The sequence below is a fragment of the Nelumbo nucifera genome, chromosome 3 (genome assembly GCF_055504915.1).
Source record: "Nelumbo nucifera cultivar China Antique chromosome 3, China Antique-T2T, whole genome shotgun sequence".
Lineage (NCBI taxonomy): Eukaryota > Viridiplantae > Streptophyta > Magnoliopsida > Proteales > Nelumbonaceae > Nelumbo > Nelumbo nucifera.
Window position 1 is genome coordinate 110,513,152 of NC_142651.1, and position 16,977 is coordinate 110,530,128.

At 37.5% G+C, this 16,977-nt stretch overlaps 1 protein-coding gene and 1 pseudogene across 3 annotated transcripts; both read left to right on the plus strand.

Annotated features, from left to right (window-relative positions):
- Nucleotides 1-1,077: 1,077 nt before the first annotated feature.
- LOC104607219 (ABC transporter B family member 4-like) lies at nt 1,078-10,350 on the plus strand (annotated as a pseudogene). Its single transcript, XR_016083917.1, has 11 exons — nt 1,078-1,750; nt 1,875-2,096; nt 2,206-2,443; nt 3,850-4,367; nt 4,709-4,982; nt 5,106-5,992; nt 6,416-6,682; nt 6,871-7,132; nt 7,260-9,755; nt 9,922-10,051; nt 10,327-10,350. The product of XR_016083917.1 is annotated as an ABC transporter B family member 4-like (transcript).
- Nucleotides 10,058-15,638, plus strand: LOC104607167 (INCREASED PETAL GROWTH ANISOTROPY 1-like protein 2). 2 transcript variants are annotated; one of them, XR_016083918.1, is made up of 7 exons: nt 10,058-10,956; nt 11,417-11,884; nt 11,981-12,112; nt 13,145-13,326; nt 13,442-13,548; nt 14,504-14,647; nt 15,294-15,638. XR_016083918.1 is itself a non-coding variant. In XM_010272727.3 (7 exons), exons 1-7 carry the CDS (start codon nt 10,369-10,371, stop codon nt 15,405-15,407), a joined length of 1,740 nt encoding a protein of 579 aa, XP_010271029.1. In that variant the 5' UTR covers nt 10,058-10,368; the 3' UTR covers nt 15,408-15,638. The 2 variants fall into 2 exon arrangements, 1 of the variants encoding a protein (XP_010271029.1); XM_010272727.3 differs by having other exon boundaries at nt 13,442-13,553.
- Nucleotides 15,639-16,977: the final 1,339 nt, after the last annotated feature.

Below are 16,977 nucleotides of genomic sequence, written 5' to 3' on the forward strand. Positions count from 1 at the left end.
GTGATGAAATCGTGTCAGGTAAAAATTTGATTCTATGAGCAACTTAAGAAGGGAGTTTCTAGCTACTTGAAACTGCTGAAATATATCCTATGGAACCACAAGTATTATTTCGTTTGAATACTTGGTAATGTGTTGATCTTAATCTATTTTCAATTTCTTCATCAAACCCTGAACCACGATTATGTTGTATCGAACAAGTTGTAAACTTGTATATATATTGTTGGATCGGTCCCACGTCCCTATCCAAAATGAATATACCAGTATATTTGGATGGTGCAAGTCAATGACTTGGATTACGTGTGTTTCGTGGAATGAAAAAGGAGACAAACCGGAAGTGACTGTATCAAGGACAACCTCCTTCACTGTCCACCCGAGTAAGAATCAAGAATGAATAGTTATGGCACGATGATGTGTTAGCCACAACCTTGTTTTTTTTAATAAAATAAGACATTATGAAGAAAAGAACATTTTCACAAACTTAAGGTCAACTAAATTATATATAAAACCATCAAAAGTTTTAAAACTAGTCCTGTTCTTCATGATAGGCTTAAGGTCAATCAATTCTAAGATTAAAAGGTTATGCTTAAACAAAGAAAGAAATAAGGATGCACAATCACAATTACAATAATTGATTGATAATAGCGTTCTTGCTATTTCTTTTAAATTAATCAAGTCAAATGATGAAACTGCTTCAGTTCCAACAGAACCAAAACAGACAGCCAACCGGTTATGTGAACGGTGTAAGCATTAAAGCCGATCTCGTTCTTATTTCCAGTAAAAGACGTACTTGAACTTTTAAAAGAAAAAGGCAAATTGACTAACAAATTAGTGGGTCATGGCATTGACCTCCCACCCCACCGTCTTTCACCTATACCCATCCGAGAGGAATACCTGCAGTATGGCAGTAAACAACGATTTTAATCCACCCTTGGATTTGGATGGGGCTCATGATTCATGAAAAGGCTTGTCAAATACGTAGTTTGTGTTCTCATCTGTTGACTGTAGTTGCCAAGTTACACAGAGTTCCATAGACTCGTTTGCCTATCAAATCATTATAACAAACCAACATATGCAGTCTAAAACGGATGAATTTCTGAGGCGCCAGCCACCCCAGCTGGTCAAAATTATTCCTCATTGATAGATTAGTGCGTAAAATCGTTCTATCCATGGAGCCATCGCTTATTTAGTTTGTCTTGGTATTAGATTCCGTTGGTGTGAACGGAAATTAACATTTCTAATAATTTTCAGGATCACATGGACAAATTGAAGAAACAGATCCCTACACTAATATTGCTTGTATCAAAGGTTTCTAAGACATAAGAATGTCCTTATTACTTATTAGACCCGTACATCATGCATCATGTACTTTAATTGACCATAACAGATAACACAGTCTCCAACCCACAAATCTCCTCTTCTTTAATTTTTCTTTTCCTTTTTCGGAGATGGGGGTGGAGTGGAGACAGTTAATCTGAAGAAAAGATCACGCGATTCAATGGTTTTTATTGTAATACCTTAATCAATTCAATGGTGTAGTTTTTTGATTTAAAAAAACTATCTTTGTTATTTTTCAGAGGTGGCTTGCTGGATGGTCACGGGGGAGAGACAGGCTGCACGGATTCGGAATTTATACTTGAAAACTATATTGAGACAAGAAATAGGCTTCTTTGATAAGGAAATAAACACTGGAGAAATTGTAGAGAGGATGTCAGGTGACACTGTTCTCATTCAAGATGCCATAGGTGAGAAGGTATATATTGTTGAGACAACACTGAACCTGAACTATTCACCATTTTTTTAATCGTACTTATGCTTCCAATTTTCAATGAAGGATGGAAACCGAATTCTTTTTCCCTTCATGCAATTCTCTACAGGTTGGAAAGTTTATACAGTTAGTATCAACATTCTTTGGGTGCTATGTAGTAGCGTTCATCAAAGGATGGCTTCTCACCCTTGTCATGCTGTCCTCTATTCCTCCTCTTGTCATCTCTGGTGCAATCATGTCTATTGTTATATCAAAGATGGCATCCAGCAGACAAACTGCTTATTCACAAGCAGCAACAGTTGTTGAACAGACAATCGGCTCAATCAGGACGGTATGCTTTATTATCACAATGGCACACAGGGACGCCGTAGTTCCTCAGTGCAAAAAGTATCAAGTCTATGAATTTCTTCTATGAACAATATAATTTTCCATATATACAGGTTGCATCGTTTGCTGGGGAAAATGAAGCTATAAAGAAATATGAAAAGTCTCTAATGAAAGCTTACCAGTCTGGCGTTCATGAGGGATTGGTTTCTGGACTAGGTCAAGGTGCAGTTATGTTTATCATGTTCTGCAGTTATGCTTTGGGCTTATGGTATGGTTCCAAGATGATCATAGACAAAGGATACACAGGTGGTGATGTCGTGAATGTACTGGTTGCAGTTTGAATGTCTCCATGTAAGCAAAAGTTCCTTCTTTTTGGACTAAAAATTTCATTTTTTATTTTTCAGTACGGCTGTGTTTGGTTTGATAGAAAATAAGAGAGGAGCAGAAAATTGAGGGAAATTTCTTAAAGGCTCTGTTTATTTGCGGTGTAAGGGAAATTTCTTAAAGGCTCTGTTTATTTGCGGTGTAAATCTGAACCACATACAAATTTTGTACCCCGTCCAGTTATGCATCCATTTGTTTGTAACTATGATTTGCACTTTTACCTGATACAAAATTTGTACTTCTTGTCTCATTTGCAGTTACTAGTAGTGTGAATTTTGCATCCCAAAAACTGGTACAAATTTTTGCACCACTTTCCTCCTACCTCAATTCTCTATTAGGAATGGAAACGGGGCGGGGTGGGGACAGGGAGCCTCTCCCCATCCCCGTCCCCGCAAAAATCCCCATCCCCATCCCCACTAACGGGGACAAGGTTATCCCCGTCCCCGTCCCCACGGGGATCTCCATTCCCTGTGATTTTTTATAATGTTAACCATTTTGTTTTTGCTTTTTATTTTATTTAAAAGAATAAAAATAAAATAATTAAAATTTACAATCCTATTAGAAAAGATTCAAACATATTGCAACCATATTTTTAAAAATATTAATATATAGATGTATGTGTACATATATACATATATAACGTATGCATACATATATACATATATATATATATATTGGTGGGGATCCCACGGGGCAGGGAGTGCTCTCCCCATCCCTGCTAACGGGGATGAAAATTTCCGCATCCCCATCCCCGTGGGGGGAAAACCATCCCCATCCCCACCCCATTCGGGGTGGATCCCCACGGGGATCGGGTAAATGGGGAAAATTGCTATCCCTATTCTCTATCATGTGAATTGGTGAGTACATCATGTTGCTTCCTACAATACTCCCAAACAAATAACCCTCCTATCTCCATTCTCTTTCATATAAAGCAGGGGCCACTTAATCATTTTACTTCTCACAAACAAATAAGACAAGTCAAATCTAAAGCAAAAGCAAAACCAGAGTTTGCACTCAACCTATTTGTACTCCCATGCATTTACACCAATGCAAATGAAATTTGTACTGAAAAAAAAAACTAAACCTAAGGAATTTTGTGAAATTCCCCAGCAACTTGAAGAACAAGAAGAAAAGGAAGGGATTTCCCATGCTGTCAATCACTATTAGCTTGCCTTACAGTACTGCTGCCAGAGACAAGCTTGGACAGAAGGGATTTGTGTAGGTTGTCAGTCAGAGTAAAAAACTTTTGACCAAACCTATGTGAACATGAATATGAACACGCACACCCTTCATATATCTAGAATAATGCGGAAAAGATGTGCTTATTTACTTTTTTTTTTTTTTCTATGACATTTGATGATTCGGGTCTTTAGGGCAAGCATCTCCATGCCTGAATGCTTTTGCAGCTGGACAAGCTGCAGCTTTCAAGATGTTTGAGACAATCAAGAGGAAGCCAGAGATTGATACATATGACACAAAAGGGAAGATACTAGATGATATTTGTGGAGATATTGAATTAAGGGATGTTTACTTTAGTTATCCAGCTAGACCAATTGACCAGATATTCAGTGGTTTTTCACTTTTCATACATAGTGGTACAACTGCAGCTTTGGTTGGACATAGTGGAAGTGGAAAGTCAACAGTGATCAATCTGATAGAGAGATTTTATGACCCACAAGCAGGACAAGTTCTTATAGATGGCATAAATCTGAAGGAGTTTCAGCTTAGATGGATCAGAGACAAAATTGGACTTGTCAGCCAGGAACCTATGCTGTTTGCTTCTAGCATTAGAGATAACATTGCCTATGGGAAACATGATGCAACCCTTGAAGAAATCAGAGCTGCTGCTGAACTTGCTAATGCTTCCAAATTCATAGATAAACTACCTCAGGTTCCTTTTTCAGGCATCCTTCTGGTTGCTTCTAGTTTCTGTTTTGAATTATTACATTTTATTTCCTTCCACTGTCATTCAACCCTTTTGTAGAACTATAACCATTCCATCATTAAACCATTTATAGTTTCTCTATCTGAACAGGTAGGACGAGTGTAGCCAGCTATTTGTTCCTATTATAGTTGTACTAAATACATAAATAAGTAAATAAATGATTGCTTTTCTACTTATGGTAGATGTTCAATTATTGCATGGTTGGCTTTTTCCAATAATCTATTTTAGAAAAATTGGCTTTTTCTTGGTTCTTCTAATGTTTATATAGTATGTGCTTTTGTATTCAGGGTCTGGATACAATGGTTGGTGAGCATGGAACTCAGCTCTCTGGAGGGCAGAAGCAGAGGATTGCCATAGCTAGAGCAATACTAAAAGACCCTCGAATTCTACTTCTAGATGAAGCTACAAGTGCTCTTGATTCAGAATCTGAGAGAATTGTGCAGGAGGCATTGGATAGAGTTATGGTCAACCGAACAACTGTTATCATTGCCCATCGCTTGATTACAGTGAGGAATGCTGATACAATCGCAGTAATTCATCAAGGAAAAATTGTAGAGAGAGGTATAGTCATGAAATATTTTTATTGGATACAGCAACTCTATTTTGTAAGCACCAATTTGGTCTTCTTCTGGTAGATCTGTTTTGTGAGAAGATCCTTATTACTTAACATTGTCAATTGATCAGGATCACACTCTGAACTAATCAAGGATCCTGATGGAGCATACAGCCAGCTAACAAGATTGCAAGAAGTGAAACAAGATTCAGAACAGAAAGCCTTAAATGATGAAGAAAAACCGGAAATTACAGTAGATTTTCATGGGCAACCAGTCCAACACATGTCCTCCCAACGATCTATAAGTCGGGGATCATCTGGTGCAGGAAATAGCAGCCATGGTTCATTCTCAGCTTCCTTTGTTTTGCCCAGTGGATATGTCCAGGAAACTACATATGTTGTATCCAATAAACCTTCTCCGCCATCATCACGACGGTTACAAGAAGTCTCACTATGGCGCCTAGCTTATCTCAATAAACCGGAGCTCCCAGTGCTACTTCTTGGTGTTATATCAGCGGTAGTGAGTGGTGTAATATTTCCGGTTTTTGGTCTATTCATTTCCTCTGTGATAAAAATATTCTTTGAGCAACCAAGTGAACTTCGAAGGGGTTCAAGGTTTTGGGCGTTGATGTATGTTATCCTTGGGGTGATATCATTAGTGTCAATTCCATCACAGACATACTTCTTTTCCGTGGCTGGCTGTAGACTAATTAAAAGGATTCGATCATTGTGCTTCAAAAATGTGGTTTGCATGGAGATCAGTTGGTTTGATGATCCTGAACACACAAGTGGTACAATAGGTGCGAGGCTTTCTTCTGATGCAGCAATGGTCCGTGGACTGGTCGGGGACACGCTTGCCTTGCTCATGCAGAACACTGCAACAGCAATTGCTGGGTTGGGTATTGCTTTCACAGCGAACTGGCAGTTGGCTCTTATAATCCTCAGTCTGGTGCCTCTCATAGGTGTTAGCGGATGGGCTCAAATGCAGTTCATTAAAGGATTCAGTGCGGATGCAAAGGTTTTCTTTGGGAGCTCATTCTCTTTAATTCTTTTAAGGCTAAAGCATTCCTTAAAGTTAAAACAACAACACACAATTTGGAAATTTTCTGTGAAAACATGCAGTCAACTAGTCATTCCTTCCAATCAGATATTTTCACTATCTAATATATCATTCAAATATTTCTGACATTTATTAACATCAATATTTTTTTTTTTAAAGAAGGTAAGGATAATTTCATTAAATAGAGAAAGTATGATAGATATACCAGTATCAGTGTTAGCTATTCTAAATACGTACAGTTTCTATATATCTAAATCTGAATAAGAAACCTTCTACTTAATTTTCTCTTACCTGAAACTTAGTGTTGTTCTAATCATCTTAACTTCTTCCTGTAATGTCAGGTTCATTAGTTTTTGACTAAATAAATTCAATTGGTTGCAGATGATGTATGAGGAAGCAAGTCAAGTTGCTAATGATGCAGTTGGGAGTATTAGAACAGTTGCTTCCTTCTGTGCAGAAGAGAAGGTGCTACAACTGTATAAAAGAAAATGCCAAGGCCCAACAAGTGCAGGGATAAAACAAGGTTTGATTGGTGGGTTTGGGTTTGGTCTGGCCCTTTTCTTGATGTTCAGTATTTATGCAGCCAGCTTCTATGTTGGAGCAAAGTTCGTTGAAGATGGAAAAACAACATTCTGGAATGTCTTTCGTGTAAGTATTCTTGCCATTTCTGCCAAGTTATTCATGAACTCCTTAGACTTCTCAAAAAGGAATGAAGAAAACAAAATTCGCCACATAGTGGTATTCCACAGACTGTACAATTAAAATTATGTCTCAGTTGAGAGTAGAATAGTTCCTAACCTTATGGTCTTTTATTATGTCTTTGTCACTCTTGGCAGGTTTTCTTTGCTCTCACCATGACAGCTGTTGGAATTTCTCAATCAAGCTCCTGGTTACCTGATACTGCTAAAGCCAAGACATCCACTGCTTCCATATTTGAAATTCTTGACCGGAAGTCAAAGGTAGATCCAAATGACAGGTCCGGAATAACATTGGAATGTGAAAGGAGAGATTGAGTTTAGGCACATCAGCTTCAAGTATCCAACAAGGCCCGATGTTCAGATTTTCCATGACCTTTGCTTGGCTATTCATTCCAATAAGGTTAAATCTTGTTACTGTCTTGTGATTTATTTTCAGTTCTATGTAAAACAGGATGAGTTTTGCACAGGTTACATGATTGCATTGATCTTGAATTACCAAAAATAACTTTTGAAATCTCAATTATCAGACTGTTGCTCTTGTTGGAGAAAGTGGGTGTGGGAAATCAACGGTGATCTCATTGTTGCAGAGGTTTTATGACCCTGATTCAGGTCAGATTACACTAGATGGAATCGAAATTGAAAAGTTCCAGTTGAAGTGGTTAAGGCAGCAAATGGGTCTAGTGGGCCAAGAACCTGTCTTGTTCAATGGCACAATCCGATCGAATATTGCATATGGAAAGAAAGGAAATGCAACTGAGGCTGAGTTTGTAGCTGCAGCAGAGTTGGCTAATGCACACAAGTTCATCAGTGGATTTTGTTGAAATTGTCATTATCTCTGTTCATACATGAGTGCATGAATACCAAGGATGGTGCTTATGCATCCTTAGTAGCACTTTACATGAGTGCATCTATATGAGCTTGTGTTTTGTCATTTCACATTTTCTGGTAGTAATGGCTTGGTCTGCTCTTGTTTCTTAAGTCTATAACAAGTAAACAAAAGGGAGCTGAAGAGAAAAACACATTTATTGCTGTTTGGCAGCATGTTCCAGCATATGCAACAAGTGCCAAAATTAACAGCTGGCTGGGTCATAATTCATTGGAGAAGAAACAACTGGAATTACTCTTTATCCATTGTAAATATACTCTGTATATGTACAATACTTAAGTTAGCAAATTATGTTTGCATTTTGCAATGTCTTAATTAGGAGTGAAATGAATGTTCCCTTTTGATTGAATACCACCTTATCTATGTTGAATAATTAACTTCCCAAGGTTAGAAGTTGGGATTAAGGCTGAGTTGAGAATCCCTCACGGTTAAAATGCAGGGAATTAAAGTTTACACTGTAACATAGATGATCAACTTGCATTGAAAATTGGACTACTTGAAGCCTTCTATCTATATTCTGTATGTTTTCTTCAAATGGTAAAATTTGTTAGAGAATGAGGGTGAGGGTGACAAACAGTGATATCATTGTTGCAGAGATTTTCAGATCCCAGATCAAATCACATTACTCTAGGTTCTAGAATTTATACGGAGTAAGATTCAAAAGTTTCAGTTGAAATGGTTGAGAGAAAAAGAAGGGTTTTTGTGAGCCAGGAACTTGTGTTTTTTAGTGACTTCATTGGAGAAAACACTGCATAAGAAAATGCTAGATAGACTTGGTATATGCTCACAATTTCCTTAGATGGTGTTCAACTTTGAACATGTTAGTACAATAACCCTAATGATACCTGTTTATTTTCCCAAAACAGAAAATACAGCAGTGTGATAAAATTTGATTCTATGCAGCTTGCATTGACCCTCAAGCAATGTCAAAACAAAACCCTTGGCCTCCAAAAATGGGGTTGTATCAATAACTTTCAGTTACATGGAGTAAGATAGTAGAAATATAAATTGCCAAATGGCGGAATACTTGGACTTCCATATTCTTTGGTAGACTGTCATCATGTAAATTTGGGGGAAGCTCAAAATTATATGGATGGAGTGGATTTGCAATGTAGCTCCTCTACCTATGCTATGACCATATCTGATATCTCTCTCTATTAAGCTTGACGGCCCACAATAATCGTGTGATAAAATGAATTGGGACCAACCATTGCATACACATTAATCTGGTATGTATTAATAGGTTTTAAGGATTATATTGGTGAAAACCGGAAAGAGTCTTGTATGAGTGAAAGGCTTCATCTGCATCACTCTTAATAGGCCTGGGTCCTGTCCCCATATAATTGTTTTGTTCGCCCACGCCCACCCCCACCCAAACCAAATATATCAACTTCCCGTCAGTCACCATTCAGTCTACTCTACTTTCAGTACTACAAGGAAGAAAGTGTATGTGAAGAATCTCTTTTGTTATAGCTAGTGCAGTGGTAACTGGTAAGTGGTCAATGTGTTTACCACCAGGCACTACACTAGGCACTAGCTAATAGCTATTTCTAAAGTAAGAGAAAGTATATTTATATATGAATATGATATCTGATTTCTCAAGCTAAAATTAAAGAGTAAAAGAAGAAGCGGTGTATGATTTACCCATGCTATGTTTTGTTGTTTCTATTGTTTTCTGTGTCAGCTATGTATGTTTGAAGTTGGATTAGATGATGATGATGAGTTTGGCAATGATACTGACGTTTGCGATGCACGTATTCTCTTCCATGTGAGGGATTTGGAATTTTTGTCTTGTATCCCAAGAACAACTGCTAATAAGGTTAGTTGCACTTCGTCTCTCTACCACTAGTCTACTCTATATTTATCACCTCGATCGCCGGCCGGTGTGATATTGCTTCTAGCTATTATCCTATTCCTATGAGTGACGAGGACGTGGACGGAGGCATCTCTTCTTGCTCGATCTTGGCCTGAGCAACTAACTAACTAACGATCAAACAGTTAAGATGGGCGAGGGCGAGGGCGACCTCCGACGGCCCCATCTGAAATCTGATGATGGATGATCGAGCTTTCACACAATCAATCAACCAAAACGTCCAAAACCCCATTTTGATATACAAATCAAATGGCATAATAGCTAGTATGTGAAATCATATGAGACGGGAATGAATTATGACCACACAATCCCATTCCCATGTTTTCATGACACTGGGTTCCACATAGGCATAGTTGTTACGTTAATATAGCAACTATATATAGTATGACTCGTTGGTATTTGATTTCTCACTGTTTTCTGTTCATGACAGGACAGTTGGGCGATTGCATGCAAAATAAAATGAATAATGATAAGTGACACTGCCACCAATTAATTGTCCAAACTCCAAACCAACACCAAGGCAGTGAGGTGATCAGGCAGGACCCACGACTCAGGAGCAGGTGCCCGATTGAACAAATAGCTTCCTCCACAGACCACAGGAGTTTAGGCGCAGTTGGTCAACCCCAATAATCCCATCACCTCCTCTATCTCTTCACTGTTCTGCTTTCACTACATTCCCCATTTTTGTCGTCACAAGTCAAAGCCACCATCTTTTTCCTCACTACAACTCTGCAACAGCAACTTGAATTTTTTTTTTCTCATAAAATGCTGCTTCTAACAAAAGAATCGTCCTTAAATTTTGTGTTCCATATATTAACTTTCTTTCTGTTTGCAGAGAGACTCTGATGCGTTGAAGCAAAGGATATAGAAGCTAGCCATGAAGCATGAACTTTCAACAACTATAACAACTGAAGCCAAGCCCAGCTTCTCGCAACCCACAACACCATACCGCCTTACAACCTCTTCAAAAGCAAAGCACTCCCCAACATCAGCTGTTTCTACTAGGCTCTCACCTGGCCTGAAACCGAGGCCAGGGTCAGCTCCTCCCTACCCAAATTACAATGCCCAAAAGGTTCGGAGATCTCTCGGCCTCAACAAGCAAAAATCTGGTGAGCATGTTGCAGGACTTGAAAAGGGTAGAGAAGCAGATGATGTCGGAATTGTTGGTCGGTCTCTAGACCGGCCGGTTTTTGAACAATTCGCCAAGCCACGCCGACGCATTGATCTCAGTGTCACTGTCAAGAGAGTTGAAGATGATCCTGATGGAAAGAAAAAGGAACTGCAAGAGAAGCTCCTTGCGAGTGAGAATTTGGTTAAGGACTTGCAGTCTGAGATATCAGCTCTGAAGAACCACTTGGAGAAATTGCAGACCTTGAATTTGGAGCTTGAGTCGCAGAATAGGCAGTATGCCAAGGATCTTATCGCTGCTGAAGAGAAGATTTCAGCTTTTTCAAGTGGTGACAAGGTACAAATTAAACACCTATGCTGATTGTTTTCACTTTATTCATGTAAAATACCATAGGGGTGGATGGCATGCTCTTCTCTTATCCATGCACTTTAGGCCAAATTTCAGTCTTCTGAAATTTGTCATACCCATTTCCGAGTTGACAGTAAATTTAATTAGGTTATCATGAGTCTTATTAGAGGAGTTTTCAAAGATTGTATGCTTAATTGAACCATAGAGGTGTGGAGTTGCATCTCTCTGTGCTATTCTAGATAGGTTTAACTGGTTGCAAGTGAACAATCTCCTTGGTGTCAAAGGGGAGAACCTTCTTTCATAAGGGATGAAATATCTATTTTGAGCATGGAATACTTCTCATAATTATCTAAGTTGATGGCTTCACAAGCCAGTTTAAATCCAGACCTCCACCATATGAACTCTTTTTCTATCCTGATGTTTTTCATTTTATTAAAACTATTTCTAGTTCTGGTTGAAGAAAGAATTCATTGAAGAAAAAGTCCAGATCCCTCAGTTTAAAGATGTTCAGAAACTCATTGCCAATAAGTTAGAACATTTTAGTGTAAAGAAGGCCATCAAAGAAGGGAATCCGGATAAAACACCATCTGCAATGTTATTGCATACTGTAACTGAAGCTTTAAATGTGCCACAAAAATCTCTGGTAAATTTTGTCCCCTTGCCTCCAACACTTCCCGTGCAACAAGAAGTTCTTCTGAAATCCGTCCCTCCACCTCCACCTCCACCTCCACCACATATGCTAGCAAGAACAGGTAGCACACAAAAAGCTCCAGAAATTGTGGAATTCTATCACTCATTAACAAAACGTGAGGGGAAGAAGGATACAGTACCTGGTAATCGCAGTAATTATGCAGTCAACAATGCACATAGCAGCATAGTTGGAGAAATTCAAAATCGTTCAGCTCATTTGTTAGCAGTAAGCATCTAAAATCCTAGTATTGGTTTTCTTTTCTTTCTTGTACTACTGGTTTCTGGAAGTGTTTGGGCTGTTAATAACCAACTCCTACTGCAGATAAAAGCAGATGTGGAAACAAAAGGAGAATTCATCAAATTTCTTATTCAGAAAGTTCAGGAGGCTTCATATACAGATATAGAGGACAACCTAAAATTTGTTGATTGGCTTGATGGTGAACTCTCTTCACTGGTAATGTTGAAAACTTTGCCAAAAATAATAACTTGGTTAAAATATTAAAGACAGAGCAGCCTTTTTTTAAATTTCCCAAAAGACAGAAACCTGAAATGAAGCTAGAGCCAATATAGGATGGTTTTTTTTTTTTTTTTTTTTTTTTTTAATTTATGTTGCATGATACTAGAAAACTAGATAGTCATAATGGCTCTTGGTAAAATAGCGTTCACTGTAAAGAGGGGCTCTTCCCCTGTTTTTTTCGTAATGCAATATTATACAACTTATCAAAAACGTTTAAAAAAAACAGAAGAAAAAGCATTTCATTGAAGCATCATTGAGGATTGGTGGTGCCATCTTAACAATGCCGGTATCTGCATCAGTATACAAATGGTAAGCTGGCCCTTGGTTTTAACTTTCAATTGGTCTAAATGCTTCAAACCACCAGACCACCATTTCTTTTGATATATTACAAGTTGGAATGTAGAATCAACCATCACCAACGTTTTTATTAATCCATCTCCATATTTAAGGTTTACTTTTCTAAATGGAATCATTATGTCTTGTTTCGGTATCAAGAATCATGGTATATTAGTGCCTGCCTGGCTGCCTGAATATGTTTTCAATTAATACCATACAGTGTATTCAAACACTTGAAATAGGAGACATGGTATCTGGTAGACTGGTACAAATACTCTAAGCCTCTAATTCTGGGTTAGTTGATTGATTAGGGGAAAATGATAAACCATGTGTGTTTGGAGAATCTCAGTGACACAACCATGCTATAACCTTACTTTATCCTAAGCTATAACCCCATTAATTTCTCCAATGAGGAAGCAGCCAGTGCAGTTCTGAGGAAACTGCTGCCAGATGCTAATTCTCCTGCAGCTGGATCATCCTTGGTTGAAAGAGTTAACATGAGGAACATTAAAATATATAAAAACTTAGTCTTTAATTGGTGCATTGTTATTCCATCTCATGGAAATTTTCCAATTTACTTTTAATTTATCTATGTTACTTACTGCCCCCTCCATTCATCCTGTGTTTGTATAGGTTGATGAGAGGGCTGTGCTGAAGCACTTCAACTGGCCTGAGAGGAAAGCTGATGCCATGCGTGAATCTGCTGTTGAATACCGTGATCTTAAAATATTAGAGAGTGAACTTTCTTCCTATAAGGATGACAACAAAGTGCCTTGTGAAACTGCCTTGAAGAAGATGGGTAGTTTACTAGATAGGTATGTACTATGTAGCAGGACAGAAAGTCTTCTTTTGCTTTCTTTGTTATTAAAAACATAGGAGTTTCCTTGTTGAGAGAAATCTTATATTTCCTGTGACATCTCATGGTGCAAGGTCGGAGCGGAGCATACAGAAGTTGATTAAACTGAGAGACTCAGCCATGCTTTCCTACCGGGATTGTAAAGTCCCAACTGATTGGATGCATGATTCAGGAATGATCAGTAAGGCATGTTGTGATTCAGGTTTTTGACTTTCATAGAGCAATTATTATTGCTATCAGATACAGTAGAGAAAACCTTTTGAAAATTTTAGTTCGCATAATTGATATAAAAGGGACACAATTTGTCCATAATGGACTCTGGATTCTGGAAGACATCCAGAGAAGGTACACTTCTACTTTGGCAACCCACATAGTCATAGCCAATACCAGCATCTAGGAGTACTGCAATCGAATCAAGCTTTAGTCAAACATTTTGGGCTCAAGTTTGATTAGGCTCACTTCAAGTGTGATGCTAACCGAGTTCGAATCTCAAGGTAAGTTCAATTAGTTATTCGAACTCAAATTTGACTAATAAAATGTTTGGCTCAAAAGCTCATGAGGCTGGCTTAACTAATATATAAATTATATATTAAAAATATTATACATAAAATATAAAAATATATTAGTTTTTCAAGCTTTCAAGCCAACTTATTGAATATTTGGTCAAGGATTTTGAAATAAAATGTGATTGTATCAAAGTATACTACTAGTGTACAAGTTGAAAACTCTGTAATATCAAACTATATACATTGATTAAAAATGGGATGAAATTACTTCTCTCTCTATATATGCTTGGGTGTATATGTATGTGTATTCTAAGAAACAGAAGATAATATTACTATTTACAATATGATTCTCATTTGGTACAATTCAACTTTCTCTATGATTTATGATACAACTATGGTTTTTAAAACATTACATGTGAACACTGATCACAAACTGTTTTGTCTTTTTCCTTTGGATTGATCATATTGATTTATCTTTGTATTTTATTTTTATGATCGAAAGTTTATATTGACATCAATGTTGTTTCATGACATACTAATGTATGTTGAATTTCTGTCATTTGGCATTTTCCTTTTCGATGATAATGTTACAGTTTGGTACTCTTCAACTTATCTTAGGTTCTTATGCAGATAAAGAAGGCTGCTATTAAACTGGCCAAAATTTACATGAAGAGAGTGTCAATGGAGCTTGAATCAATCCAAAATTCAGAGAAGGAATCCACACAGGAAGCTCTGCTACTTAAGGGTGTGCGTTTTGCATATAGGACCCACCAGGTGACTCATGAATCCTTTGTTTGATTTTCCTATACAGTGACTGAAGATTCCAAGAATATCCAGTAATCCATAATTACTAACTGTAAATCGAAAGCAATGTTTCAAAACAAGACTGGATCATCTGTCATTGTCAAAAACTGGAATGGGACCCAATCTGTTTCGGGGAACTGGCCAGATTTGCAGATTTTTAGATTAGACTGCTCATTTGAACCCAGAAAATGGGAAACAGACACTTATATAAACTGCCATTTTGAACCCAACAAATGAGAAACATGCACTTTTCTGGCTAATATTCAACTCAGTTCCTGTAGGGCAAACAGGAGAATCTTGTAGCTTAGGAATCAATATGGTGCAGATTCAGGGGATAGTACATTATTAAGGCTTTGCTTCCTGCTTTTATTTAAGCTTTCTGCAAAAGAATGAAAGATCCCCTCAGTTAACATTTAACAAGGATTTAGAAGACTACCAAGGTTTTGAAGTCAACCTTAGGTAGATATTGTAATGAAATTGAGTTACCTCTTTAGTTGAAACCAAATCTTGATAGGTGAACTTGGTTAAATTCTTTTTTCATTATGTGCATCCAAATGACGGTTGTATCATGTGTACTTACAATTTTAATTTACTGATCTGCTATCAACTTGTGCAGTTTGCTGGAGGACTTGATTCAGAAGAAATAATGTGTGCTTTTGAAGAAATAAGGCGACGTGTTCCAACACATATGAGAGGGTCTAGGGAATTGCTTACAGGCATAACATCATGATAAAACCCTGAGGCCTTTGTTTAACCATGGAAAGTAGGATGGGAATTAGAGAGCAAGAGTTGCTTGTTTATTTATAGTAAATATTTTTTCAATAGTTATATTAGAAAACAAGGCTTTTTTTCCTTATGCATTGTTAATATTACATGTAAACCGTTTGAAAGGTGTAAACCATAGAAAGAGATGATCCATCAATGGAAACCTTTTGCTTGTATGTCCATGGTAGATCACAAACCATATCATGTTGTGGTATGCTGTATTTAACTATTTATAGTTTTGGAGGGAGGATTTAAAATACATGAATCAACCATTTGGAGGGAAGATGTTATATTATAATATTTATATATAGAATACATGTATTTAAATATATGAATTGGGCTAAGCCTAAATACAAAACCAAAGCCCAAACATGGAATTTCCGAATCGGACTGGGTCCAGATGATCACCCATTCTTAACAGGAATGCTGGTAATTTCCTGTTCTCCTCCCCTCCCTCCCCACCCACCTACAGGAGTCCTATTCTCAAAAGACAAGGTCTTTGGACTCTAAGTTTTGATGGAAATGCTTCAGGCAACCCTGGTGCTACTGGCATAGGAGGAGTTCTAAGGAATGAAAATGGGAACAATCTGCTGGGTGTACAATGGGCCAATAGGCATAGCAGACTCTACCAAGGCAGAAGTGATGGCTGCACTTACAGGGATCAGAATGATTTAACAGATTTGGTATTCAGAACCTCTCCATAGAAGGCGATTCAGCCAACACCATAAAATGGGTAGGAAAGCAAGAGACCGGGCCGTGGAGACTCGGTCATTTTCTGACGGAGGCAAGGGATTTACTGACTGCTTCTAATGCAAACCTGATTTGGATTCCAATGGAATTTAATGCTCATGCTCTTGCAGATGGGCTAGCAAAATTAGGTGCTCTGTTAGAAGATTTGTATCCTGATAAGATTCCTCCTGTATGATCCCTGTTTTTGTTTTACTTTTCTTTTTAATTGTATATTCTCTCTTTTTAATGAAATTAGTTTAGTTACCTTTCTCTCTCAAAAAAAAAAAACACAAAAAGTTTTTCCGGTATCATAAGTTGAACTTAAAAGAACCATTCGACCTAGTGACTGGGTTGCGGGTTGCACACTCAATGCATACAAAACTTTCGGAGGCCATAACTTTGCACTCCGATGTTTGATTGGTTTTTTTTTTTTTGATTTTGGGTAACTTTTCGAGATATATGCGTGCCAAGGCGCCATATTCCGCTATTTTCATGAAAAAACCCTTTTTGACCTCAAATTGCAATTTTTAATATTTTTTATAAATTAAAAAATAAAAAACTGAATTGAAAACATAAGTTAAATAAAAAATAATACATATAGCATATCTAAAATATATTTATACATTATTTATTGCTAAAATATATATTTATACACACTCAATACATATATGTGCTGACATAACACGGTCTAACCATTCGAACCGATCAATTGAATTGGTGACCCATGACCCAGAGGCAAAAACAGTTCAACCTCTGGGTGGTTTTTAAAACATTTCTTTTAGGGTTTTGTTTTCAAAGGCCAAAAC

Excerpts from the sequence above, each read along its gene's own strand:
- LOC104607167 (XM_010272727.3), top strand. The coding sequence starts at position 10,369 with ATGAAGCATGAACTTTCAACAACTATAACAACTGAAGCCAAGCCCAGC. Across the intron at positions 10,957-11,416 it reads CTTTTTCAAGTGGTGACAAG|TTCTGGTTGAAGAAAGAATT; the intron begins GTACAAATTAAA and ends AACTATTTCTAG. Across the intron at positions 14,648-15,293 it reads TTGCATATAGGACCCACCAG|TTTGCTGGAGGACTTGATTC; the intron begins GTGACTCATGAA and ends CAACTTGTGCAG.